Source organism: Amblyomma maculatum, chromosome 4 (assembly GCF_055883805.1).
Source record: "Amblyomma maculatum isolate TAMU_Amacu chromosome 4, ASM5588380v1, whole genome shotgun sequence".
NCBI classification, from domain to species: Eukaryota; Metazoa; Arthropoda; class Arachnida; order Ixodida; family Ixodidae; genus Amblyomma; species Amblyomma maculatum.
Window position 1 is genome coordinate 58723469 of NC_139347.1, and position 27981 is coordinate 58751449.

The 27981-nt window shown below is 43.7% G+C and overlaps 2 protein-coding genes across 2 annotated transcripts; both read right to left on the bottom strand.

Annotated features, from left to right (window-relative positions):
* Positions 1–1461: 1461 nt before the first annotated feature.
* On the bottom strand, positions 1462–3679 carry LOC146191160 (uncharacterized). The gene has a single exon (XM_084601631.1). The coding sequence runs from the start codon at positions 3565–3567 to the stop codon at positions 2113–2115; it is 1455 nt and encodes a 484-aa protein (XP_084457757.1). The 5' UTR covers positions 3568–3679; the 3' UTR covers positions 1462–2112.
* A 4979-nt stretch (positions 3680–8658) lies between these two features.
* Positions 8659–27947, bottom strand: LOC146191161 (transmembrane protein 185A). Its single transcript, XM_084601632.1, has 7 exons — positions 27569–27947; positions 27238–27414; positions 23351–23558; positions 23158–23241; positions 19042–19218; positions 15091–15223; positions 8659–11309 (listed from the first exon to the last, which is right to left on the bottom strand). The coding sequence occupies exons 1-7, from the start codon at positions 27604–27606 to the stop codon at positions 11074–11076; spliced, it is 1053 nt and encodes a 350-aa protein (XP_084457758.1). The 5' UTR covers positions 27607–27947; the 3' UTR covers positions 8659–11073.
* Positions 27948–27981: the final 34 nt, after the last annotated feature.

Below are 27981 nucleotides of genomic sequence, written 5' to 3' on the forward strand. Positions count from 1 at the left end.
AATAAGAAGCAGCGGTAATAAAAAAATTCGTTGGAGGCACTTAGATCTCTGCCATGTGCAGTAAGGCCTGCGATTTCTTGCACTTATTCGCTGCTTTTTCGCTCAGTTCATTTTTTCTTTTTCTTTTTTGCTTTTTTTTTTCTTTTACTCTTTCTACTTTCTCTCTTTTTTAGCTGCTTTTATTCTTCTTCTCTTTGACTACTTTTTCTTTCCATTCTTACTCTTGACTGACTGTCCTCGATGTTGTAACACAATGACGAGGCCTGACTTTAAAGCTTTGCAGCGTTTTGCACGTTTTTCGCGTAGTTTTGATGTATTTTCCCCAATTTCGACGTCCGTGGCTGTTTTGAGCCCCGACCAGAAGTGCAGCGAATTTCACTGATGCCGGCATCAACAAACGCCGTATAGATGCTCTCCCTGTCGCGCACGCGCTCTCCGTTTGCCTTTCTTTCGTTTTGAAAAACTAGTCAGCTTTCAACCTCCGTGCTTAACCCCGCAAGATTGTGTCGAGCAGGTGTGTGTGTGTGTGTGTGTGTGTGTGTGTGTGTGTGTGTGTGTGTGTGTGTGTGTGTGTGTGTGTGTGTGTGTGTGTGTGTGTGTGTGTGTGTGTGTGTGTGTGTGTGTGTGTGTGTGTGTGTGTGTGTGTGTGTGTGTGTGTGTGTGTGTGTGTGCGTGCGCGTGCGTGCGTGTGCGTTTGCGTGCGCGTGTGTGTGTGTGTGAACGTGGGTTTCGCGCACCTCGAAAATCGTTTCGCGGGCCTCCTGAGGTCCGCGGCCCCCCATTAGAGGAACATTGTCAGTGGTCATAAACACAAACAGCCACAGCAGTCCCTGAATAATTGAATGGATCCATGGCTGAGGATATCCATGTGGGATAAGTATACTATGCATTACAGTCCAGCTAAGGGCATCAGGTCCAAATTTGGTTGCACAAGTTGGCCTTAGCCTGAGCAGTGACCACAGTGGTCTTGCCCCTGTACATAGACCATGCATCCACTCACCGAGGACTGCAGCGGTGGACTAACGGTTTGAGCACCTGTCTTAAATGCATGTGGTCCGGAGCTCGATCCTCAGTGCCGCCAGGTACCCACTAGTCTTCTAATGGGTGCAAACATTCGGTTTGGTTTGGTTTGTGGGGTTTAACGTTCCAAAGAGACGCCGTAGTGGAGGACTCCGGAAATTTCGACTACCTCTGACCTGCTGGCTGGCTTACGTGGTATGATATGCTTGAAAGATGGGCCTCTTACCACGCCTCATGTAACCCAAAATATCTTGTGCCATGATACTCTTTGCCAAGCTGCCTATGCATAATTAAAAATTCATACTCTTCCTATGCTAGGGGGGATGGAGGTATGCAAGCGGGATGGCGATGCAGATAGCGACATAAATATCAGATGAACTCTGCTGTGAATGAAATCAGTTTTTGCCTTCCCCAAAGGGTAACATACCAACACTGATAGTGAGGCCCATTGTTTATTGCTCCAAATGCCCTTTTTTCAACAATGTCTGTCAATCATGAGATGTCACCTTTATAAAAAAACCTGGTTGAAGCTGATGCCTACAAACGATGTAAAGGACAAGGATATATTACAGGACATAATTTGAATTTGGAGAGATATGGAATGAAAGAATTAGAAGGATTAAAAACAGGTTCCCTTATTTTGCCCATCCTAGAGAGTACAAAACTATCAGATGGCTCATATACAAGCAGACTTAACATGTGGTGACATGATGAAGCCTCGGCATACATGCTTGATTTAACACTGCTCTGATCAGCCAAGCATGTTAAAAAATTGTTGACAAACTACGACCCTGTTCAGAGTCCTTGAAGGGGACTCAAATGGCCCCTAAAGACTTTTCTACCAACCTGCATTCGTTAGACTGCCAAATAAAATTTTCTTCAACAAATTATGTGCTATTAACAAAGTGTAATACACAAAATCAAATATGGAGACCTATGCAGGATATAAAAGGCTGTTTAGTGTTCAGATATGGTACCAGAAAGAAGGCACAAGATAAAAGGAAGAAAATGTTTAGTACACAGATGGCTCAAATTTACCCGATGTTGCAATCAGCCAAACTGATCAATAGTAGGAATGCACAGCTGACAGCATTAGGGAAATGGTGTCAAACCCTCAGCTTTATAGTCCCGCAGAGGCCAATGCAACTTATTCGGGGCGGGTAGCTCCTGCCACGTCCTCCAGTGCCAAGAGTCACAGAGATCAGGCTGCATTGCTTCGGGCTCTCCTTCCTGGCTAGAATCTACTGTGCCTCGCATAAATACAGTCAGTGCATGATAACCAGCAGTCCATTCTACGGTGTCTACAACGGAGCACACTGACAGGTCACTGATGTTCATCGCTATACTATCAAAAACTTCTCTGCTAGCTGCCTCTTCCCATGTTTCTCCAAATTCTATTTTCCCACAGGGAACCTGGTATAGGCCTCCACCAATGATGTCCTTTCGCTTCCCAAGGAGGACATGGTCAGGCCTTGATTTGTCCATAACAAATACTGCAACTTGAGCAAATGGCCGCTGACGCACAAGATGAGGCTGTTTGCTCTGATGTCGTTGCCACAGTGAGCACATCATCACCTCAGCTCGGCCGTCGGGCTCTCGCCGATACCGCTCCTGCAGAAAATGAATAAGTGCGCCTACTAAAAGTGCAGCATCCTCCATATTTAGCAGCTCTGCTTCCTGAAACAGCAGCTCTTGCACACCACCAAACAATTTCTCTAAAGTCTCCTTACGCTTTTGTAATGACTTCAACTGGGTCTTAAAATCTGCGCAAAGTAGCATGTACTTTTGCAAAGGCGTTTCTTTGGCACTAGCTGTGAAGCGGCGAGCAAGCAGTGCAGGCTTTTTTGTGCGAATTACATGTGATCGTCGCTGCGAACCAGCAGTTAAACCCGTCTGCGGTACTTTCACAACAACCTGGGACTTAGAATATGTCACAGGCGTTCGCTGCGGCTCAGTAGTAGTTGTTTCACTGGTGTCGCGAGGCTTTGCAGAGTTGCTTGAAGTGGAGCTCTCACTGGCGTCAGAAACTGCAGATGACATTGCAGACGAAGCCTGATAAGCTTTTTTCGGCTCACTTTCCACAGTGCTTATTCCTTGTGACATAACTGTCAGAGGTGACTGCGACTTCGTATTGGGCGAATGTTTTTCGCTGTGCATCGGCACACTGTAGTCGTGATCAATTTCCACATGTTGCAGATTGACGGACGTAAATATAGTGGGCACCGCGTCAGATACCAAACGGTGGGAGCCTTCCTTTTCAAACTGAGACTCGTCAAAGTGCACACCACACAAATAATTACTCTGGTGCACTTCTGCCACAGATTTCTCGCACAAGGCACGGTTTCCACAATTGTTTATCCACTGTTCACATCGTCCAGCATCCCGCGGAAACCGATAGAAACGTGAACTGCGTGAACCTTCCACACTGCTGCCGAAGCCGCTGGCGTAGCATGGCTTGAAGGCGCAGTTGATCTGTCGATCCTTCGTTGAGAACAGGGGTTCACATTCGTCATCGTTTCGGGCCATTTGTTCGCTTTGTGCGGTCATACACTATTAAAGTATCGCTCGCACAGTTTAAGCGCGCGCAGCACGATTAAACAGTCGACACGAGACGCCTATCTTGTGCTATTTTGACGTCTGTACCAGTTGGATTGGATTGGCTCCGGTTCAAACCAATCTTGCCATCCGACATCAGGAAGAGAAAGTGGGAGTGAAAGTGGAAAGAAACAGGAGCCGTAGTGACCAACGTTGCTCACTGAGCTGTTTGCTTGGTGCACCAAGAGTGCCGCCGCGAATTAAGGCCGGCATAACCCGTGTCCGGTATCCCCCCCCCCCCCCCTTCCGAGAATAACCCAAATACCCCTACCTACCTTGGTGCGGGTACAATAGTGCGGTAGTGCGGGCCATGATGAACTCTCCCCTTCCCCCACCCCTCTCCTCATCACATCTCCCCAATCCCCCGGACGCCAAGAGTGCCGCCACGACATTTGGCCGGTATCCTCTCCCCAAAAATACCCCACAGTACCTAGAAGAAGAAGCACAACACACGGACACCTCGTTTCGCCTTCATCGAAACGCAGCCGCCGGCGGTCGGGTTCGAACCCAGGTACACTGGCACAGTAGTCGGGCACTTCCACCGTGGTCGGGCATTTTCACTGCACCACCGCGGAGGGGCACTTCTGAAAGTTCCGTCATGCAGTCTCTGGAAACACTTCATAACCTTTCCAGGGACCATACCATCTTGCTCAAAATTCAGTGCAGCTTTAATTACAGTAAGAGCCTGTGTTCTACAATCACCTTCCATGTTCGGCATATTATTGTTTAAATGTCTACTAAACATTATAGTAACCTTTGCATGTAACATTCCTAGAACATTAGAAAAAAGGATGTTAACATCAAAATAACGGTCGACTTAAACAAAATGTAACATTGTTGTAATGTTCCTAATGTTCCGGTGCTACCTGAGGCGGTTGCTCTGTGCACAAAAGTCTTCCAGGACTAAGGTCACAAATATACCATGATTTCCTTTGAATAAGCATCACAGAAACCAGATTCGAGATCTTGAATCTGGTTTCTGATGCCTAATTACAGGGAGCAAAGGGATTTATGGTACATTTGTGAGTTTGACACGTTTGCCCATCATTTCATTTCCGCTTTAACAACCACAACTTGTGTGTCATCCTTACCAGAATTGCGTCTTGCTAAACGCCTGAGTCTACCACTTCTGTCTTCAAAGAGTGACAAGAATGTAGCCCTCCTCGATTTGGCAAATTCGAGAGGGGCTACAAATTATCCCCTTAAACTGAGTGAGGCATTTTTCAATCACCTATTCTATTATATGGTGTAACAGCATCCAGACAGCTACTGTGGCATCATATTGGCAAAAATGAAGTTGTGGATTGCTGAAACAACTGGCATCTCTAGCACCTTTGAAAAGAAAACAAAAATTGTTACCTCTACAAGAAGAGCCCCAGGGAACTACAAATTTATCTACAAAAAAAAGTCTTATCTTCGCTTGCATGCAGTTTGCAAGCAACGACTGCATGAATTCCTCTTAAATTTGAAGTTTGTCCAGCACGTCTTTCGTCTCTTCATGTGTTCCGGCGAACAGCCGTAGCAGATAAAGGGCATCCAAAACTTCAACCATCATCTGATGAATTCATTTCCATATTATAAGTCTCATTTTGCATGGTGCAGTTTGGTGAATGTGGGAAAGAAGGTGCTCCAAGATGTTATCTTTGGCTTGGAATTAATCATTCGGGACAAATTACGAAATGAATTTTGTTATTTCAAGTTAGTCAAAGCACTGGACCCTATCTATGGTCATCTGAGGGCAATCAGGATATCTTCGTTAAATCAGGTTTCTTAAAATCGAGTTTTGACTATAGTGCCCAAACAGCATCATTGTTACGCTGCTTTGATGAAGGGGATACCATACCTAAAACTGTTGGCAAAATAAACATTGAAAAGAACAGTGATGGATTGTTGTTCTTCTTTCTTTAGTAAACTGGCCCATTGACTACACGTACACACACACATGATGAGTAACCTTCAGGAACATCTCAGGGCCTTGGGAAAGAAATTCCTAGAAGAATGCAAGATTGAAGTGCATTTTACCAAACACTCTCAAATTAAGATAGTAATAGCGCTTAGTTATAAAAAGGGATCGTAGAGCAGTTACAGAGCAAGCATGCCAATATTCGCCCGTGGGTCCAAAATTTGGAAACTAAAGAAGGAAGCTCGAAACAAGACAAAAGAGGCATAAAGTAGGAGGCAACTCGAAATCAGCGTTTACCGGAAAACAAAACAAACATAGAGTCATTTTGGCTGCAATGAGGAAGAGAAAGTAGACCAAAGTAGGAAATGTAATGCACAAAACAAATACTCGGAAGTCCTCCTAAGAATCAGAATAGGCACCAGGGAAACAGAAATTAGGGCTCATCAGCTTGGGTTAGGTGATGAACACAATAAATAATTTGCTGGAACATGGTGGGCATGATTTGCACAGGGCTAATAGCACAATGCTCTGTTGAGCAGTGGATGTCTATAGCTATGACGATGGTGAATGGAATTCTCAAGACAGTGAATGCAAGATGTGCCGTTTATAACAAGTCATAGTTACTCTACACAGAACTACCTTCTATGAAACTAAAGCACGAAATTATGAAGTAGTTGTTACAATAATATTAAGTAAGCTCCCAAGTCACATTCAAACACTCTTTGTAGAGAACAGCTAAATATTATTCTATTCTGCACCGCATGCACTAAAAGTGATATTAAGCTGGCTCAAGTTTTAAGTCATTAATATGGTTCTGTAAAGAACTTGCTATCATTAACCCTAATGCTGTCATTTTAATGAGCACACAACTCATTTTCTGTCCCTGCTGCTTATGCAGAAGAGAATACAAATTCACTACAAATCATACTATCACGTAACAAATAATTTATCAACTTTATACAGAAAGCCATACCTCGATATTCCATTAGAAATTATTACATTTTTACTGACAACATTTACTGTTTGAGGCTGATTTTCGTGGCAAAAATAACAAATTCTGTAAGTCAAGATGGATTTGAAAGATATCATCAGTCTATAATTTGGACGGGCTACCACTTGAAAAGGTCCAACATTACAAGTATCTAGGGGTCTATTTTTCAGAAAATTTGACATGGAACCGACACATAGAATATTTAACCTTAAAGTCATCTAGAACGCTAAATCTCATTAGACGAAATTTTTATAAAGCCCCCACAAAAGTAAAAGAACAGCTATACGTAACTAACGTCCGTCCTATACTCGAGTATGCTTGTGCGGCATGGGACCCTCAAAGCTCTTACCTTGTGGAAAAACTTGAACGCATCCAAAACCGCGCTGCCAGGTTTGTTTCCGGCAACTATAACTTCCGTAGTAGCATCACATTAATTAAAGAAAACCTTAGATGGAAAACATTGGCTCACCGGAGACTAACCGCAAAATTAGAACTTTTTTACCAAATATACTCTGATCTTACGGGAATAAACAAAAGCTTGTACATTCTACCTCCACATTTTATCTCTGAACGCCGCGACCATAAGCTGAAAGTTCTTGTAACGCGATGTCGAACTGATGTGTTCCGTAATTCCTTTTTTCCTCACACTTCTTCACTTTGGAATAGTCTTCCTAAGAGCATAGCACAATGTAAAACAGGTAAACATTTTCAGTCTTTCCTGGCGTCCAATTTGTCATAGTAGCTTTCCACCCTTTTAAACCTGTTTCTCGCACTCACATTTTCAGTGTTCTTTTTATTGTTAAACAAATGTGCTTTACTGTATACTTTCGGTATTGTAACATGCTCATTTTAGGTATTTTTTTCCGTTATTGCCCCCCCTGCTATAATGCCCCTGGGCGCTGCAGGTACTTGTATAAATAAATAAATAAAAAAACAAAGTCATCTCATGTTTATTAACGTAGCTTATGAACAGACAAAATATCAGCTGGTTTTTAGGCACTGTAACAATGGCACATGTAGGTAGCACCAGCTCCGAAAACAATAGTACATTCTGCCGAGCTTGTGATGTCAAGGTTGACGTCTTTTCTTGCATATGTGAGATACAAATACGACTGCAAATGCTTGGGGATAGTAATCAAGAGTTGCTGTTAATATGAAGATGTTTTGGCTTCCATATGGAAGCCTTGATCACCGAACGGAAAGCCTAAAGCACGGAGCTTAAGTGAATCACAGTAATCACCCCATGCATCTTGCGTACCTAGGCCTGCATTGTGGCTAAGGGTCCTTTATGTTTGGATTATCAGGGATTACAGATATTGAGGTGAAAGCCAATTCTTTTCTCTTGCGATGACTGATGCTTCTTCCCAGGCTATTTTGTGCATCTATTTTGTCTTTGTATTAATAACAAACTTTCATCGATACTCCTTTTCTTAATATATGAATCTACTACCAGACTAGAGTTTTCGTCAAACGTTAGATTTCAGTAACCATGAAAAAGATACACCGTCATTCCCACTGTGACATGCAGTGGTCCGGAATTAAACAAGAGATACCTACATAATAGGAAATGTGCCACTACACAGAACCACCAACAAATAAACATTGTGTACTTTGTTCTTTGCATCAACGAATTAATGAATAAATTTCTAAAAAAGAAAAAAAGCTAAGAACAGCTTTAGGAAATAAGCTCTTGCCACATACTTGTGTTACAGCTCATATTGTGTGCAGTACGCATATATGAAGATATTCAAACTATGATCCTCAATGTTCATATTACATTGCCCACATGGGGACACCCACACCAGTAAATAAATTTGATTGCCTGCACATTAACCCTAATGTCAGCTTCCAAACATCAAATTAAGTAGAGATGAAGGCCATAAACTAAAACTCATTATAGCTTACGTATATATATATATATAACCCAACAATACAAAGAAATAGCCGGCCCTCCTAAGCACACCTACATCAGTTTACCTCACATTTCTATGTGTTTGTGCAGGCCAGAGAGAAACCTATCTATCTTTTTAGGAGCATCCATGTTACAAAACTATTAAAACCAACCACAGCCACTGCAATTAGATGACATGCTAAAGGTAAAACTCAATGTTAGCACCAGAACGAAAGAATGGGACAACAAGCATCTGCATACTGACATAACATTTCCTTTTTATTTTTTGCTTCAGTAGACTCGTAAAATACACATTTGCATTTAAAACCATCCAGTCACATAGGTTTGCATCTGCAGTGTGGTGCAGCTACCTTTATTGCCTACTCGGTCTATGTGCCTACTGTAAGTATCAGGAATAAAGTTATTTCTAGACAAATTAACAGTTTATCTCTCTTCTATGTGCATCAAGATCCACGACTTCCCAGTATTGCTTCCCCATTTTTCAAGGCAATTTGCCATCCGACACAAAGGAAGTAAAAATACAGCTTTGACAATCTAGGGATGTTTATACAAAGCAGGTTTTGCATAAATGCATCTTTGCAGCCATGCACAATGCAGGTGCAGGAAGACAGAACAAAATCCACGAATTCCAGTGTAGAAATGCATAGTCGCTACTCTTACTTACGCATGAGACACTGGACCAGATTAAAATTAAAAATATCTAGGAGCAAGGGTATTCAGAACAGTGATATGCATAGTCATCAGTTGACCAAAACAGCACTGACAAAAAAAAAATGAGGCAAAGATTTTGTAGTAATACAAACAGAACTACATGAGACACTTGTACGACACTCAGAGAATGACACACTACTGTATTCACACATACGGCACTGGAAGATTAAAGCTAAGAGTCAACACTAACGTCATTCCAAAAGTTAAATAACAAAAGAAACAAACAAAAGTAGGGATGACTATCACACAATCATAATTTCCTGCAAAGTCAAGCTCATGTCTATATCGCAAAGTTCAGTTGCCAGCAAATGTCTTGCTTTAACGCCAGTTTTTCAAGAGTTTATTCCATGTCCCAATGCCACACCTTGACAGGAAACTCAATAAGGCACAGGTGCTTTTATGCACTAAATATGTCAATGGCATGCTACACGAACATTACCATACATTGCTTCCACCTATTTCTGTTTAACTTGCTTTTCCAAAGCTTTGCCTTCAAGTGTGACCATGCCCAAAAAACTTTTCAGAGCCACTGCATGACATTCGATGATGTTGTCCAGAAGTTGCTAGTATGTGCTCTTTACAATGCACAGGTACTCAATGACAAAAAGAAAAGCAAACATAGCACTCACGTGAAAGACATTTGTCAGTTGGGACATGGCACGTGCGTCCATAGGCGCAATAACTTATCCACTAAAAGCATCTTCGTCAAGTTGCAAGTCTAGAATGTGCAGAGGCTCACAAAACACAACTACTTAGGTTTTGGTTTAATCATAGATAAAGCGACTCAAAATAGCCTTGCTTAACACAATCCACTGACACACATATTCTTCGTCCTTGCATCCTTTACTCCCAAGAACAGGCACATTGCAATTCGGTGCACAGTCACAGCAATTAATATACAGACGGCAAAAACTGCCCTTCAAAGTGCAGCAGCCTCTAAAGCATTAACATCTGTTCAAAAGGTAGTAGCATGGATTCGAGGTTGTTCATATGTCTATGATGTGTACTCAACGCTTGCAAGCAAGCAAACTTGTGCCATCACTCCAGTCATGCGCAGAATAATCAATGCATACCTCCCAACCCTCATGCATCAACAAAGAGTAAGACCAACCTCTCAAGAAAGCTTTAATGCTCCCACATTACCCTTTTCAATGCTACAGCCTGTAACCAAGGCTTTTTTTTTTTTTTTTCAGATCATCTGGAGTCACTAAAGCTTTACACATAACCCAAACTTCAACCAATTTTTCCTGGTGCGCTTAGAGATTTCAACTGGAACCCCCTTTTGTAACAAAATCTGCGTGACCCAAACAGCCCATTTCTAATGCAACACCACAGCACAGGAGATGGGGTGTGCAAGCAATGAAAACGTCAATGCAATGGACAAAACCTTTCACATCAGGCCTGTGTTTCTTACTCTCTGAAGCACCTGCGAGATACCCAAAGTGATACACGATGCGAAGGCCAGAAGCGCAGGGCTGAATAAAATAAGTATAAAAGGTGCCAAACCTGCCGGCCTCAGAACCCTCGCACACTGGCAACATTCTTTACTCAGCCACATTGTGTACGCAGTGCTTGAAATAAACATTGTGTTCTATAACATCTTCAACAACTCTATAGGCACAAGGGAGCAGAAACATTGTGCATGAAAGGAAGGCCAGGGGTGAGGAGGCAAGCAGCAAAAACTCAGTCATTACACACATTCTGTGTAAATCTACTAGGCTGGAAACCACACCTATGCAAGTGAGAACAGAAAATGACAGGGAAGTCACTATGTGCCAGTTTATTGGGCTGAAGAGAAGGGGACCTTCTTACATTCGGTGTTGAAAAACAATGCTCTGGCCAAGCTAATGCCTGCCCCCCGCTTGAGGTGGTTCCTGGTCAGAGGTGATTACTGGTCAGAAAAAAAGGAGAGAGAACAGCTGTTTGCCACCACTGGTGCATTTAGTCAGGTGTGTCGATGGCAAGTGCCGCTACAATGGGACGAGGCTCGGAGAGCACTGAGCTCCTCGGACGTTGCCGGGGTATTGATTTGATCTCAGACACAGTAACCGTGTCTCCCGGGGGTGAGCTGTCGACTTCGTTGTTGTGCAGGCTGTAGGAGATATTGCCATACTCTTGGAGCAGTGGGCACGCTCCCAAGAGGAACTGGCAGAAGTCTTTGCGGATCCCAAACCACCCTGCAAGGACAGCACCAAGTAAAGAAAAAAGAAAAGCCCGAAAACTTTGGGCACATAATAAAAGCAGCGGCCCTTGGCAATACAGGTAAGCTTGCCCTGTCCCCTTGAGGTAAAAGTTGGCAACATTTTGAAACACAATTATTGCACAAAACCAATCTTTATTTATTTATTTATTTATTTATTTATTTATTTATTTATTTATATATTTATTTTGCTTCGTCGGCACCCGGAATCACTGCAACAAAAAGGCCAACATGTGGCTACCACTCGTTGCCAAACATCAGACAATGATTTAGCAATTGGCAATACAATCTTTTAAGAAAGGCCCTGGCAAACAGAAAGATTAACTTTGTAAAAATCTGGCCTTGTGCACCAGTAGTTTTTCTTGATCACTGATAGAGAACTTGAAAAGTTCTGAAAAGTTTTTACTGTTACAATGCACCTCAGTATGCATGCTATGCACACTGCTTACTGGCACAACGAGCTGAACAAAAATAGGATGTTATCACTTCTGTTAACGTAACACATTCCTCCTATTTCTAGCAAATGGTCTCGAGATATTTGGGACTACAACAAAGCTGTCCAGTTCTTTCCTACTCCACTTTCTTTGCAGAAATGAATATAATACCAGCATGTCGAGTAAAGGTGCTTCCAATTTTCTGGGCAGCTGTTGAAAGCATAAGGATTCACCATCATTACTGCACAGACTAGAGCTTTCTGAACACAATCGCATAGCAATATATTAAAGTTCTTGCTTAACTTCAATTTGGCAATTAAAATTGAGACAACTTTCTACATTTTCATCAGCTTTAGAGGTACAACAAAACCTCGCTAATTCGACCCTCATTAATTTGGAAAATTGAATAACTCGGACAGCCCATCCAGTCCTGTCAACAATATATACTATTCTATGGGGTGAAACTCTCGTGAATTTGGACAAATTTGGCCGCCCTTCGGTTAATTCGGACAGGCAGCGGAGCTTGCATGTGTAGAGGGCGGCCATGAGGGTAGCAGAGGATCAGGTGATAATGGTGGCGATGATAGCGAGAGCGGCGCTGGTGTTCAACCAAAATGGAAAGGCGCCATTTTCATCGCTGTAAACATCAGCCAAGAAGGCACGACGGGATGCTTTCTTGTTCTTTGTTGCGCGGCTGCGCCTCACCATTTTTTAGAGCGCAGCTCCTTGGCGCCCAATCCTGCGTTTTGTGGAGTCGCCATTGTCCCTAGCAACCACCTCCATAAATAAACAAATAAATCCTGTCTCCACCGGGAATCGAACCTCCACCCCTTGGATCCCCAGCTGAGCGCTTTAACCAACTACGCCACGCCCGGGATTGTGAAATGCACATCACAATTCTTCCTGTCTATCGTGAGGATAATAGCAGCGATGACAATGATGCTGCAATTAGTAATAATGACAATGATAATGACGGTGCATTTAGTTGATAATGATAATGAGAGCAAACACGATGCACCGTGTGCACCAGCAATGCTTAGGCTTTTGCATTTCTGCAGTGCGCAGGAAAGCTTCTGCCGGCATCGTATGCTCCCGGCCTAAAAGTGGATTCTGCCTAGAACGCCGGAGAACTTTGATGCTTTCAACGAAACACTGGTTGTGTTTGAAGCAATGCCCGGTAGCCAACACCGTCCATGCCGAAACGCATAGCCGCGGCGAACCGCCTGCCCATATAAATAGCTTATTCTCTGCCAGTGCTTTCTGAGCCATGAGCGGGGCAACCGGTATGCCGCTGTATGCCCAGTTAATCCGCCTAGTGCCACCACCACATTTCCTGTTGTAGTGCAGGCCACATATCCATTCAGCTCAAGAACTGTTAGTAAAGTGTTTCTTGAACAAGGAATATGTGTGAAAAAAAGTTGTCCGTGATTGAACATATACATCTTGCTCGAATTTTTTGCCTCAATGTATCGAAAAGCTTAAACAGCTGATGAGCTGTGCTCAAATTTCGCATTAGGGAGTAACATAATCACCGGCAATTTTTTCTTTGGAGTGTGATTGTCGCGTGTATAGACAGCATTCTCCTGACAGCGCTGCATTTTTAAGTTTCTGCAATGGCCACCGCAGTCCGCAACGAAGCAGGCGAAGTATACGTGGCAAAGAACTTGGCAGAAAAAGTAGAAATACTGAAGGCTGTAAAGGAAGAAATTCTGCGACAGGCCATCCTGACAAAGTATAACGTGAAGAGGAGCACGCTGAGCTCATACATCAGATATGAAGCTCAAATTTTGGAGGCTTGCAATGGACAACAGTTCTCCGATAAGTGGAAGAGATTCCGAATGGCAGTGCACCTGAAGCTAGGAGAAGCACTGCTTCAATGGATTGCAGACAGGTGAAGTTCACAGCTGCCCTTGATCGGAACCCTAATCTGTACGTAAGCAGAAAGGTACGCCCTAATGATAGACATTGAAGGTTTTAATGCATCAGAAGGGTGGTTTTACCATTTCAAGAATAACTATAATTTAGTCTTCCGCAGTGGCTGCGACGAAAAAAGTGCTGTGGATGGCAGCGTCGAGTACAACTGAAGAAGTGAGCCTCCGAGGCGCCTTGCTGCCTATGAGTCTTGCAATGTGTTCAATGCAGATGAGACGGCGCTCTTCTACAATGCTCTGCCAGATAAGACACTTGCCTTTCAAGGAGACCCTTGCGTCAGCGGCAAGCGTAGTAAAGATAGAGTGACAGTTTTGTTCGGAGCAAATATGACCGAGACGGAGCTGTTGCCACTGCTCGTTATTGGAAAATCGCAGAAACAGCGGTGCTTTAAGAACATAAAACAGCTACTCGTAGAATATTGATCAAACAAAAAGGCTTGGATGACATCCGAAATATTTCAAATTTGGCTACGCCAACTGGACCGCAGATGCAAGGTACTGCTTGGCATCGACAATTGCAGTGCATACAACATATCAGGGCTGAAAAACATTGAGCTGCTTTTTATGCCTCCTAATACCACTGCTTCCCTCCAACCCATGGACCAGGGAATAATGCAGTACCTGTAAACCCAGTACCTGAAGCAGGTGCTTGAATGCATGTTATGCTTGGAAGCAGGACGCAAGTATGACATCTCTTTTCTTAGTGCAATGCACATTTTAGTGCATGATTGGAGCAATGCACCCCCTGCAGTTATTGTAAACTGCTTCAAACACTGTGATTTCACTGAAAGCATTGACAACACCAATGCGGATGACCTGGATACCGACTACGAGAAAGAGAGAGACTAAACAAGCATTCTGCCATCGAATGTTCGACTGTGCATGTCGCAATTGAGAGTAACGTTGCCACTGTCGCCATCTCACCAACAGTGAAATTGTTGAACAAGCTTTAGGGACTGAACAGGCAAGTTCCGAAGACGCTTGTGATGAACTGCCGCGCCACACTGTGACGAAGGCTGTTGAGGCCCTGGGTGTTCTGGAGAAGTGCACAAAGCAGTAGTTGCGACGAAAGTTTTCCGCACAAAAATAACATATTTCTTCAAAAAATAAAGGTCTGTTGATGTGCGGCCCTTTGGTGTGGTTTCTTTTTCTGCCCCTCAGCAATTTGACATTCGGATAATTCGTGCATTTCCTCCGGTATAACCGGGGTTTTGCTGTACCTTAAAAGCAAATTTTAATTTAACATCAGCACAATTAGTCGTTAATGCACATTAAATTTATATTATACCATAAAAAAAAAAGATATAAGACACAGCTTTGCCTGTCCCTTTAACGAACATGGCTTTAAGCAACAAGCAAACCTCAACTAATATCAAGCAACGCTGTCACTCACAGTGATTTCCCCCTTTGGAGCCAAACGAGAGGAAGATGAGAACAAGAAATGTGAAGTACAGGGGCGTGCAAGTTTCTGTGTATCCGAGGCTGTCCTCTGTGTCCAGTGTGTCCAGTTTATTTGATAGCAGCACCTGCGTCAGAGAAGAACACGATAGCTCAGGCTACCAGCAACACATGAGGCGTTGCAACCCAAAATGCACCAAGTTTCCCCATGTGCGTTCAGTTAAGCAATTACGACACAGCACTGTTTATCACTCACAAGAAATCCTCCGGACATTTTAAAAAGCAAACAAAACAAAATATATGTCTTGTATGTGGAAGCTACCATCCCGAAATGACTCAGGCTGTGAGGAACACCATAGTGGAGAGCTCTAGATTACATTTAGAACATACGGGGATCTCCAACATGCACTGTCATCACATTTCTACGGAGCCAAAGCACAAAATATTAGTATATAATAATTACCAACATACAAAAATAAATCACCCTGTACGCTGCCCACAGTGAAATAAGGGTCCTCATAGCAGCTATCCACACTTTCCTACAGAAGCCAGAACTGTGAAACCCTGCTCAGCCCAGCGCAAAAATCTCTACAAAAATAGCAAGACACCTTCCCGAACAGAATTTAAACTATGTTGAAGGTACCAGACTAATGTGGAGTGAAAGCAGGCACTTTCTTCATGATTAAAAACTTGTTTGCAAATGCTCCCTGTTATCCCATAAGTAAAAGGGGTTCCTTTTTTCCCCTTATGCTCATTGGCCTGAGTGTTATTTACCAACCATGAATTCCGTGAAGTTTGAAATGACATGGTAAAACTTGAGTATCTGTGCTAGATTTACCTTCTTTCCTAAACATGACTTTGCTTCCGAATCTACCAAAGCTCTCCCAGCCCTATGGATGGCAACACTGTGCAACCTATGCCTCAGATGGAGGTGGCTGTTGATGCAGTAGAACAACAATCGCGAAGTGTTTATTCAGGTTTATGACATTTATTGTGAATGTTTGTTAGCCGATTTCTTATCATTTTTTAAATTTAGTTTCCATACTGCACCGTCTTTCCGAACCTTCAAGCTAGACCTGCAAGCAATGAAAACCTGTAAGTAACGAGAAATTGCAGACTTTTTTCAATTCTAAACGTGTTTAATTGTACACAAAAGAAGCCAAGCCAACTATATTTCTGTTTTTGTTTTTTTAAATAAGCCTCAGGTAAACCTGACTCTTTTTGTGATATTAGAAATCAAAGAAAGAAATTAACTGCTATGCGAGATTTAAAGCCCCAAAGCTGCATATGGACCGCAAGTGACATCAGAGTGGAGGGCTTCGAATTAACTTTGGCTGCCATATTTTTCAGTCTAAAAGCCACACTCCTGCAAGCAGCACTTTTTGTGGAGGAAAAAAAAAAATATATATATATATATATAGCGCCTCATCAGTGTACAAGAATGCACGTGTTCATTTGGAAAGCGCTATAAAAATGCACTAAGCACATGCCGTCGGAAAGGACGACAAAAGCGCATGCTTTTGGCAGGCCCCATGCACAGACAATCCTTGAGGCCAGAGTGCCTTCTTCCCACAGTCTAGCTGTTCTGTTCAGTTCATTCCACCTAGCACCAGACCTGGATCAGTTCTTCAGCGATTTCAAATTGCCTTATTGCTACCCGTTCCCCAGCGCATATTGAGTTGCATGTGACTTGAATTTTGCATTTATGCTCTTTTGCCTTGTGGTCAGCATAATGCTGGACAGGAACCAAGCATAGTGCAATAAGTGAGACAACATGGTCAAACACAAGAGGCACAAAAGAACTGACGCCAAAATCAAAATGTGTGTGAATATGAGATTCTTTGTTCGGTTTTTGAGGTTTAACGTCCCAAAGCAACTCAAGGCTATGAGACGCTGCAGTGAAAAACTTCGAAAATTTCGACCACCTGGGGTTCTTTAACGTACACTGACATCGCACAACACACGGACACCTTGCTTTTCGCCACCATCGAAAAGCGGCCGCCAAGGCCGGGATTCGATCCCGCATCCTTCGGCACAGTAGTCGAGCGCTGTAACCACTGCGCCACCCCAGCGGGGAAATATGAGATTCTTGCCATCCAGCGAAATTAGCTTGATACTATTCTTTTTCTTTTACCACTGATCTTTTTTTCAAGCATAGCTGCTGGGCACAGCGAAAGATGGCATGCAGTGGGTACATAGTTTTTTATCTTCTGTAGATCACACTGTTGTATAAGTGCACTGGCGAAAAATCCGGAAAAAAAAAAAGGCGCACTAAAAAATATGGTACCCATGGCTTGCTAACATGCTCAAATACTGAGCTGCACATGGCCATCTTTTAGATTCTACCTCCATCAAACTGCCAGGATTTGATCCTTCGACCTTGGGCATAGCAACAGGAAATTAGCCACAAAGCCACCACAGAAATTCAGATATTATTTTAGGTTGGAAATTATTCTACAGAAAGTAAAAGGAAATATAACCACACACCGCTGATGGGTGACAAACCCACAGTCTCCCTGCATCACGAACAAAGATACAGGCAGAGGTCACGGGTTTTGGCACCTACAGCTCAGCTCGTAGCGGTTCCAATAAGTGGCAACTCACCACAAATCCAATCTCCATCTAAAATCACATCTGGACACTGCAGTCTTCCATATGATAGTTTGAAACTGTAAAAGATGCATCTTCTTTCAGGTAAAAATCAATCACGAGTCTGCACTTGTTGTGTACTCTTCTTGTTCTTGTTTTATGTGTGATGTACCCACTGTTCATCCTTAACTGACTCGCCAACATTGCACACTCTTAAATCACCAACTGCTTCTCAGGAAAAAAGTATGTGCAGCAACAAGAATTTTGAACAGGGACAAACATATGCAAACAAATTAAACAATGCCAAATCAACAGCAGTTGACTATACATACAAGCAGAAGGGCGGACTACAATGAGTGGCCATGAACGAAATGCCCACTCTGGAAAAATTCGAAACATACCAAGTCACTTACAAAAATAAAAAAAAAATAGCTAGATCACAACATTTTTTGCAACCCTTCTTTCTTTCAATAAAACTTCAGTTGACAGTCCAGCCTTGTCTTGTGCCCTTCTCATCTCTGTGTTCAGTCTTTTGGCTAATTTTAAAATGAACATTTCGAAATCAGCGTGAACACTGGTTCAGCTTTAATCTCAGCACCTCAAAGCCTTTATGAAAACTGTGCCACACGCCTTTATGTCTTCTTTAACTTTCAGTATGCAGTTGAGTACAGTAAAACCTAATTAATTCGAAGTTATTGGAACTGAGAAAAATGTTTGAATTGTTTAGGTTTTCAAATTAATCAAACACCCCAAGAAACCTGGTTCAAGCGAAATATTTCATACCGAAAAGGGTACCGAGGGTACTAACGGCTTCGTTGCAGTAAAGCACGTCTCGACCTCGGCAGGGGCGCGCATTGGTGGTTGGCGAAGCCGTACCACAGCGTGGTTTTCCATGCTGAAAGCTCTAGAGTTTGAGGCGCTACAGCATATCAAGCATGAGCATCGCTTTGCGGCACTACTTGGCAGCTCCAAGGTGCCATCGCTTCATTGATTTACGGTGAAATTGGGATCGAGCATTCCAGCAAAGCACCGAAAACCTTAGAATTAAGTGGGCTGGTGGAGGCTGCCGCTTCGAATTGTAAAGATTAAATTAATATCAAAAATTAGGCGACCGCAGATATTCTTCGAATTATCTGGGATTTTGAATTATTATGGTTTTTTAATAAAAGAATGCAAAGAAGACTTCCGTAAGTCCAATTTTAATAAGGCAGCAAAGAAAGAAAGCAAGCTAGCTCATGGTATCTACCCGTCCTAGCGAGAAGTGCAAGAAAGGCATAGTTTACTTTTTTTTTTTTTTTTTTTTCCAGCAGTAATTTGTCTTTCAATCCAGTAGAAAGCAATTCACTGCACAACTTACAAGGAACACGAGGAGGGGGCCCACAATCATGCTGTAGGAAACCGCAGAGTGCAGGCTGGTGCGTCGCTGTTCGGGGCTCACTTCGGGCGTGCGGAGCAGTATGCTCGCAAAGATGATGGCATAGAGCACCCCAATCACCGCCAGGCACATCACAATCCACAACGGCACAAACACCACCTGCAAGGCAAGCCACACATTGGGCATGCTGCTGGGGAACTACCACGGCTCTAGCTTGAGCAGTGGAGCAGTGCCTATTGATCACGCATTGCAGTTCACGAGCAGTGAAGCCTTGCTACAGGAAGATTCCGCCATGTAGTAGCTTCTCGGCTTGACACTGCAGCCAGACCATGCAGAAGCAGGGCACAGCACAGCCCGAGCAGCACCTTTTCGATGGCCTGTTTTTGAAAATCCGAGCCTTGTGCTCCTACTCTTTGGTAAGCTCCCACTTCATGGCTTGATGCCTACTTCACAAGTGCAAGCACCTCATCAACAGCGACATGCCATGGGAAATGGAGATATTTTGCTCTCTTTTCTTTGTGAGGCAGTGCTTCAAAGAAAAGTTTTCCTCTACCATGCCACCAGCTGAAGCTATGGCATAAGCCACTGCTCCTGAATAGCTGTGCCAAACTACGACAAGTAAACAGGAAGAACAAAACGTTTCGTTACCTTTACAAGGTTTAGCGTCCCAAAGAGACTCAATGAGAGACAATATAGTGGAAGGCTCCAAGTCAATTTAGGCCACCCAGGGTTCTTTAACCTGTACTGACGTTGACAGTTGAGCGCCTAAACCACAGGGCCTCTGTGGCACATTCGCCCAATGAGGTCCCACTACAAAGCAAGCTTTGTAACCAGGACTGAAACATAGGAGGCATTGGCCAGAGACAGACAGAAGGTTTAGTAAAGAGAGTCTTGAATCCAAAGCACCGATGTGCCCCTGGTGGTAGAACAAACAAAGCATCAAGCGCTGTTGTCATTATGGGAGAGCTTTTAGCTAACATTTCAGGATGCGCAACAAAAGATGCAAATAAGTCATTAAGACAGGCAAAGCACAGTAGCGTCTCAATGACTCTTAACGCACACATCATCTGTGCCTTGAGGGAAGAGATTAAGGAGCCAAGGAAGGAAAGAACAAAGAGCATTCTGTAGTGAAGGGCTCTGGATTATGTTCAAACAAGGGCTCTTGGAAACACGTGCTGGCATCATATATATCACGAATGCCTTTTCAGTTTGCCCCCATCAAAAAAGGCCACTGCGGCCAAGACCTAACGAGCAGCATCCAAGCGTAACGACCCCTGAGCCAAAGCATCAGCTTGACTTTGCCCACTCCAACTAACCTGGTTATGTGCCAGCTGACGCCACTTGATCCCTCATCTGCCCATCCAATTTTCTGGTGCCCCTCTGCTATGCTTGCTTTCACTGGAACCCAAACCGTTACACTTAATGACCATTCGTTTGCTGCTTACATATTACATGCCCTAGCCACACTCATTTTTGTTCTCGATTTTGACAAAGATGTGATTAGGTCGCGTTTGTTGCCTGACCAGCTTTGCTCTCTAATATGTGCACGCAAGTGATTTTTTTGGAAAACAGCATCCCGGCTTTTGTTTTCTTTATTGGGTTCTCATGAATAGAAAGTGTTAGTCACAACCAATACAATCACAAATTAAGTCCACAGAAATCAAATTCCCCTGTACTCATTGCTTTTGCGAGGCTAAACCTCATCACTCTGAGGTGGCCAATGAAAATGCTACTACAGTTGAACGTAGTCCGCCAAACAACTCGCATGTTTTTGAAGGTCACTCCACATGGTGTAAACGACTGGCTGCGCAAGGCGAGCACACCGGCGGATGGTAACAATCAATGCAAGCATGAAGAACTTGAACGTCATGGTGACGCGAAATGGCTCTTTCTGTGCCATGAGATGCTGCTGACCCCAATTTTTGAATACAAACAGCTTATCGCATCTTATTCCTGATGGTCCAAGCTACTTCACAACTAAAATACCTTCAGCTCCGCTGAAGATATTTTTAAATTTAGCACTTTAATTTTCCCATGAACTTGTCTGGAAACTGGTGCAGTCGCTGACAGCATAAACTGATTCCCTCACACGTGGCATTGTCTCCTGCATGTTCTGCGCACAAGCAGCTTTATGTCTTCTAGAGCACTGTAGCAGCAACAAATGTGGTTATGTGAAGCTGCACGAACCATATGCGGCAGACCAAACTACGGTGATGCCACTAACCGCAGTTAGCACAAACCGAGCTTTTCGACTTCAGTTAGCACTTTAAACCAAAGAAATGGCGGTGTCTATGGACAGAAAGGTGCACGGAAGAGCCACAGTATGAAAGGCGAACGAGCTGAGCCACTCGAACAACACACATTTCGCCCGCTAAACCATATTTCAAGAGCAACACATAAAATAGGAAGAGTATAAAGTGCTGTCTGATGGCACTTTTCTACAATCTACGAGTGCCCCCTGACAGCACAGCAGCAACATGCTGCTGTACTACACTACGTCGAGGCACCCAGTATTACAGTCCTATCCCATTTTAGCAGCACCATTTGAATGATGTGTTGTCAGGCCTAGGTCTCGACTCAACTGCATCATGAAAGTATGCAGTGGACAAATTTATCATGCTTACAGCACTGGATGCCGCAACCTAACCGCAATGGTGCTGCCCCCGAGTGCAGTGGACGACAACCTTCTGGCATGTGCTACTCCCTGCTCGTCCCTCGGCATTGATTGCTTCACATCGAAGCCACGGCGGACGGCACTGATCAGCGATGCATTACAGTAAATGGTCTACTCAGAAAATGCCTTACTGTAAACTCCGCTGTTTCATAACAAATGAAAGATGTGATTAATTTCAGCAACGCCTTAGCAGCGAAGCTAGCATGGGCACCGCACCGTTGGCAGCTTGTATGCAGCTGCGAGCAAACACTCCAACAATACAGGTCAGTGATCCTCAAGAAGCACTCATTTTTCAAATTTCTTTACCCCAGGGCTCATCATTAAGAGGTCATTAAATTTTAGCGCTCTTTTCTGATGCTGGAGCCGGGGCGCAGGATCCGCTGTACTGCTGGTACGGGTAGCTGCAGAAGGTGACGCCAGCACGGCAATGTTTACTGAGGTGGGGGCAGTGCTGCCATCAGATGAGGGCAGCACTGAAGGGGAATGTGGAGCAAATAGATCACGCTTCACTACAATCTGTGCGCTGTTTTCATGAATATCATTAGGAACTGTGATGGTTTGCAAACAAATATGTACGTTTGTGCAAAGTATTAACAGACTAGTGGAGCCAGCACAGCAGGCAGCACAACAGCTGGTGTCTATTTGTGACATCACCAAAGCATTTCAATATGGCGATCGCTGTTGGTAGGAGGAGCTTAGTGGTTTCAACTTCAATCACAGGTCAGGCATTACCTGCCAGAATACAAAACTGCAATGCATCGGACTGTAATGCATGCATAAACTCATTACATGTAAACACTCCAATATTCTAATATCCAAGAAATAGGTATATAATAATAATTTCGCACTGTAAATTGCACAAAACAAAGTGAAGTCACCTCTTGCAGTGAAACACTGTTATCAGTATAGTATACACCACTCGACCGCATCTCGGTAAAATATCATCAATTTTCTTAAATGCACAATGTTCTTTTCTCTTTCAGGAGTGCTCATCGCACTTTATTATATTTTGCACTCTCTTCTGACTCTCATGCTGATGTGTTGTGGCATTTTTTAAATATATTACCCCTGAGGTGAGGTTCTTGCTTTAACATTCAATTCTAGGACGAAAAGACAATCTTGTAGGTTTGTTGTGAAACCAGAGAAAAGCTTTGAATACTTTTTCTTGCATGTGTTAGCAAGGGCAATAATGCCTAACCAGTTCCAGCATATGTAGATGCTTCCTACATTTCTAAATGTGGTGTTGGTCTACATAACACTATGACGCTGACAACTATGAGAGCATTTCTTGACTGCCTATACTAACAATGAAAAATTAACCAAGAAACTGTAAACAGCATGAAGGTAATGAACGGATGGATGCACAATGACATCAAACCACAAGAGATGGCAGGCAAATGATCCACCAGTGATCAGACACTTACCACCCAACTCCAAACGATGAACTTGTCCAACTGGAGGGCCAGGAATATGAACTGCAAGACGTTCACAGAACAAAAGAGCTCCAGCTGTGTAAAAAAGAAAAAGCCAGCATAAAGCATTATTTCACTCCAATCCATACACTACAAGGGTATTCTCACAAAGCAGCATAAAGAAAGAACAGGTTCCAGCAATCACCTCAAAGGAGCGGTCGTGCTTGACAGCCCAAATGCAGACGGCGATGGAGAGGACCGAAATGAAGATGAGTGGTATAAAGACGAGTGTCCAGAGGTGCCGGTCATTCTGCAACTTGTCACAGGCAAGCACCTCGAAGACCAACAGCAGTAACTGCAGGAAAAGGCTGATGACCATGGCCTTGTAGTGGACATGTCCATCGCCCTCGTTCCTACACGAAGGTAATCAAAAATGTGCGCTTTCATGCTCCACTGTAACCACTAGCTGAACTGAAGAGTGGCAATTTAAGGCTCACTTAGCTAGCACACCTGAATTGCTGTTTGGCAAGGCACAACAAAGTCACCTATATCTGCCGATCAGACTCACTAAAGTGACACAGAAGTGATGCACAGTGATAGTGGCTGTATGCCACAAGAGCTGGGTTACAATAAAAAAAAATGCCAGCTCCCATGTGTGGTCCTGTCACAGCTTCAACCTCTGACTGGCCAGCAAAGCCCAAATTCCACAGCACTTGGTAAACATCAGATTTCAACTCAAGGGTTCAGTCAAGGTTCTCAAAATACAAACTTTTGGGCACAAACAAGAGAAACCCAGAAACTGTTGCCAGCAGCCTTCCAGAACAGTGACTGCCTAAAAACGCTCATCACTTCTCATCACTTAGAAATTCTTTTTTTAAGCTTCTGACTTAACAGTGCAAGCATGTGCAATTGTGGCCACTAGCCAATCTGATGCCGATGATTTGCACCTGAAGATGGCGGGTACAAGCATTCTAACATGCCTCAGATGAACAATATTCACTTGAGTCCAATGACACCAGTTTGCTGAGCCAGTTCCTCTCATCACAAAGGTACAGTTTAGAGGCGGACATCACCTTTTTCTTAAAAACCACCTCAATGCCCACATGCCAGGAAAAGCAAGGCTACATTTGCACCTTCAACTAGCGTATTATGTCTTTGGTGTCCTACACCTATAATCGCAAAACACTGTTCTGCTGACACCTGTTAAGTACCGCTAGAACCAGGCAAAGCCCACAGATGGGATACATTCCAGTGCAGTACTGAATGAAAAGTTCCAAAACAATACTGCTTGTTGGTACAGCATTTGTAAAAAGTTTCCACATTGCAAATTCTAGCTGAAGCAGGATTAAGGCCAAATGAAGGCATCCTAACGGTGAACACTTGATGCTTAAGTTGCTTTAGAAAGAGAACAGCTTTTCTATTCTTGCTCTCCTCTTGCAGCCAGATGCGGAGACTTGTCATAGCAGATGTGGAAGCGCTACAGGTGCTGGGACCTCCTGCTCATGTCAAAGCATTCTCACTGTGAATGTGCCTGTGATGGTAAGAGCGCCAAAGGGTGCTCGAGATAGTGGTCGCCGATATTCACAGAAAGATGTCGCTGCAGTGTTCAGAAGGCAGAAAAACTGCTGTGAAATGTGATTGCTTTTTACGGAGCTCTTCAATGATGGCGTCAACAGTAGTAATGATAAAACAGAAATCACTGTCGTCAATTTTGCCCACCTTGCCGGTCTCACTCATGGTGGCATTCACTTATTAGAAAAGTTCAGTTTTATGAGGTTTAATGCTCCAAAGTGACACAGGCTATGAGAGACGCAGTGAAGGGCCCCTGAAATTTCGACCACCTGGGGTTCTATAGCGTGCACAGACATTGTACACTACACGCCCCCCTTGCTTTTCGCCTGCAATGGAAAGCGGCTGTGCCGCAGCCGAGATTCGATTCCGCGTCCTTGGGCTAAGCAATCGAGCGCCCTAACCACTGAGCCACTGCAACAGGTTGTAGCGAAGTGACAGGACATCTTGGATTTCGGCCACATAACTTTCCGTAGAAGATTGGGCATGACACGCAAGTCATTTCTTTGCAGCAAGCTATCGATCAACAGGCCTCCAAAACAGTTAAATCTACATCTTTGCCGTGCCACTTAGATAAAAGATGACACTGGCAAGTATTAGGGTAGGTATCCACGTGTTATTGGTGCTGACTTGTTCATAGAGGCTCAGCAAATATTCCACATTGGTGCCATCGGGGTCAGAAAAGGTGCTGGGGTCACGAGACAGAGCAATAACCATGAAAGGAGTGGTAGTGGTGCTCAGAGACTCGAATGGTAGCACGGACTATAGTTTTGGTCTGATGATCACTTTAAAGCTCCGTGGTGTGAGGAGCTTACCCAGAAAATGTTCTGTAACCTGAAGCAATGAAGACACAAGGACAGCCAGGGCATAGCGCATAAGCCACTGAGAGAACACAGGGTGGAGCAATCCCCACAAACCTCAGAAACTTTGTTTACGTTGTTGCTCTTACCTGTGCAGATATCTTCAAAAGGACATTAAGGCACAAAGAAGCAATAAAAAAAGCCGACATAAAGTGCCCTAGGGGGAGCAGACGGGGAATAAAGAACAATACTGAAGGTTTTTTTTTGCGTGTGTTCTTTTTTATTATTTTTATTCTTGCAATTTCTACTTTTGCTGTCTTTGCTATTCCCTAACTCAGCAGCCTGTGATACGGTGATGCATGGGTTACGGTATTCATTCAGGATTATTTTTATTTTCATTTTTTTTTCCCCACTACTAAGCTCAGTCTGTCATGAAACCCTGTATTGATGCTGAGCATGGCCAGTTCAATTCAAGTGATAATAAAGCTGCAGTCAGGCAGTATAAAATGCACAATGATGGGCACCCTACTAACACCTGCCAGCTGCTCTTCTACCGTTTTAATTAACTAGTCGTACTGCAGTATGGCAGAGGCTGCAAAGCAAGCACACTGCTGTGGACTGAGGCTTGTTATATGAATAAATAAAACTTTAGCATCAGAAATTGTGAGTGCATGAAATCATGCTGGTTTGACTCAAAGTAACCCAACCATTACTTGTTTCCAACATTCCTATATTTTTAGTAATGCTGAGAACATGCTGAGCATAGTACATTTCTGGTATCAGTGCAGAAAGGCAAGAGTAAAAATTTTTCCTACTGTCCAAGACCTTGCTTCCATTGAACAGCTGTGTCCATAATAGTTTTGGCTGCTGCAACCTAGATACTTTTGACAAGGACTATGCCCCATGCTATAAACACCAGTTTAAAAGGAGGTGGATGTCCAGCCAGTAAAAATTCTTGAATGCAATGCGCATCATTCATCGAAGCGAGGAGGTGCACACATAAAACAGATCCTCACCCACGTTGCTTTCTGTGTCTGTTACCAAACAAACAAGCAGGTGTGCCATTTGCATTTTGCATAGTAACAGCAGAATAATAGTTTATCCAGCCATTCCGTCACTACATTTACTTTATATAGTACTGCTGTTCTGAATGATTCAAGTAAAAGGGGTGGTCAAAAAGCACGAAGAAATGAAACATAACACACCGCAGAAAGAACACGCAAGGCACTGAATTGTGTCTTTGTGAAGTTGCTTTACCGCCACTTCACCCCACAGCTAGCAAATAACACTTTCTTTCACTTTGATACCTGGTTTGGTTTTAGGGCTTAATGTCCAAAAGCGGCGCTATCGGGCTATGATGGAGTGTAGGGCTCAAGTCGACCACTTCGTGTTCTTCAACGTGCGCTGAAAGTACATGGGCGCCTTGCTTTTCGCCTCGATGTTAAACCGATCGCCAGTGCCGTGATCGTACTCGCGCCCTCGGGATCAGCAGTCAGCATCCCAACCAACGAGCTACGGCGGCGGCGTTTCAGTTTGATAGGAATTTGAACAATCTGTGACAGTGGTTGTACCGTCTAGGATATTCGACACACGCTTTTAGTAATGAAAAGTCTACGACCGTTATTAGCAATAAAGAAAGTGAAACTCGATCGTGGCGCCTACGGCGAGTCCGGAAAGCTTTTGTGAACCTGTTAATACAGCTGTTCTGAGCGAGATGCAGTACCTGTATTGAGGGTGCATCCACCACACGTAGCTGCCCACAACGGCTCCAACGATGACCATAAACTTCCATATCCACAGTGGAAGGAACACAACCCAGTAGTTCCAAGAGATGAGGCCATCGAGTCTCAAGGAGAAGAGCAGCGTGAATGCTAGCAGGCAGCAGTGAACTAGAAAACGACTGCAAAGACACAAGGCAACGGCTCTATCAGCGCAAGAGAACTGATCAAAAGCTACAAGTTAGGGCGTCTACGGAAATGTGCACCAAAGAATGCTTTAGCCGTATCCGCCGTTTAGCAGGCTAGAAACTACGGTGCATAAAGTGGAACCGGTACCTAGGGTTGAAGTCTTCAAAGAGACTTTGAAGGTTCATAACATCAGGTTGCAGGCACGGAAAGCCAACTTGAACGCCATGCGGTGCGGTGGCAATAATGAGGAGTCACTGTCTCTCAAACTTCCTACATGCAGATCAGTTATCGCACAATACAGGCCCACGCAAGTCGCCAAGCGATATGCGCTAATAATTTTTTGGTCATGGTCAACGCTCAAGGAACCGATTTCGTGACCATGTAGCAAGACAGTTCACCTGTCATCACTTGACAACGTTTAGTAAACTAGTAAGTATTACTGGTATTACTACGTCGCCTCCCTTCAGCTTCCTTTCTTCCTAACAAAACAGACCGCAAATAAAAAAAAAAGTCCACTGACGACGAGTGCTTACTCTTCACGCCAGGACTGCGCGGTCACG

What these genes read in the sequence shown, in the direction of transcription:
- LOC146191161 (XM_084601632.1), bottom strand. Translation starts at nt 27,606, where the DNA reads ATGAACCTTCAAAGTCTCTTTGAAGACTTCAACCCTAG. An exon ending in TTTGAAGACTTCAACCCTAG is followed by an intron (nt 27,415 to 27,568) that starts GTACCGGTTCCA and finishes GTGTCTTTGCAG; the next exon opens with TCGTTTTCTAGTTCACTGCT. An exon ending in TCATCGTTTGGAGTTGGGTG is followed by an intron (nt 19,219 to 23,157) that starts GTAAGTGTCTGA and finishes CTTGCCTTGCAG; the next exon opens with GTGGTGTTTGTGCCGTTGTG.
- LOC146191160 (XM_084601631.1), bottom strand. Translation starts at nt 3,567, where the DNA reads ATGACCGCACAAAGCGAACAAATGGCCCGAAACGATGACGAATGTGAA.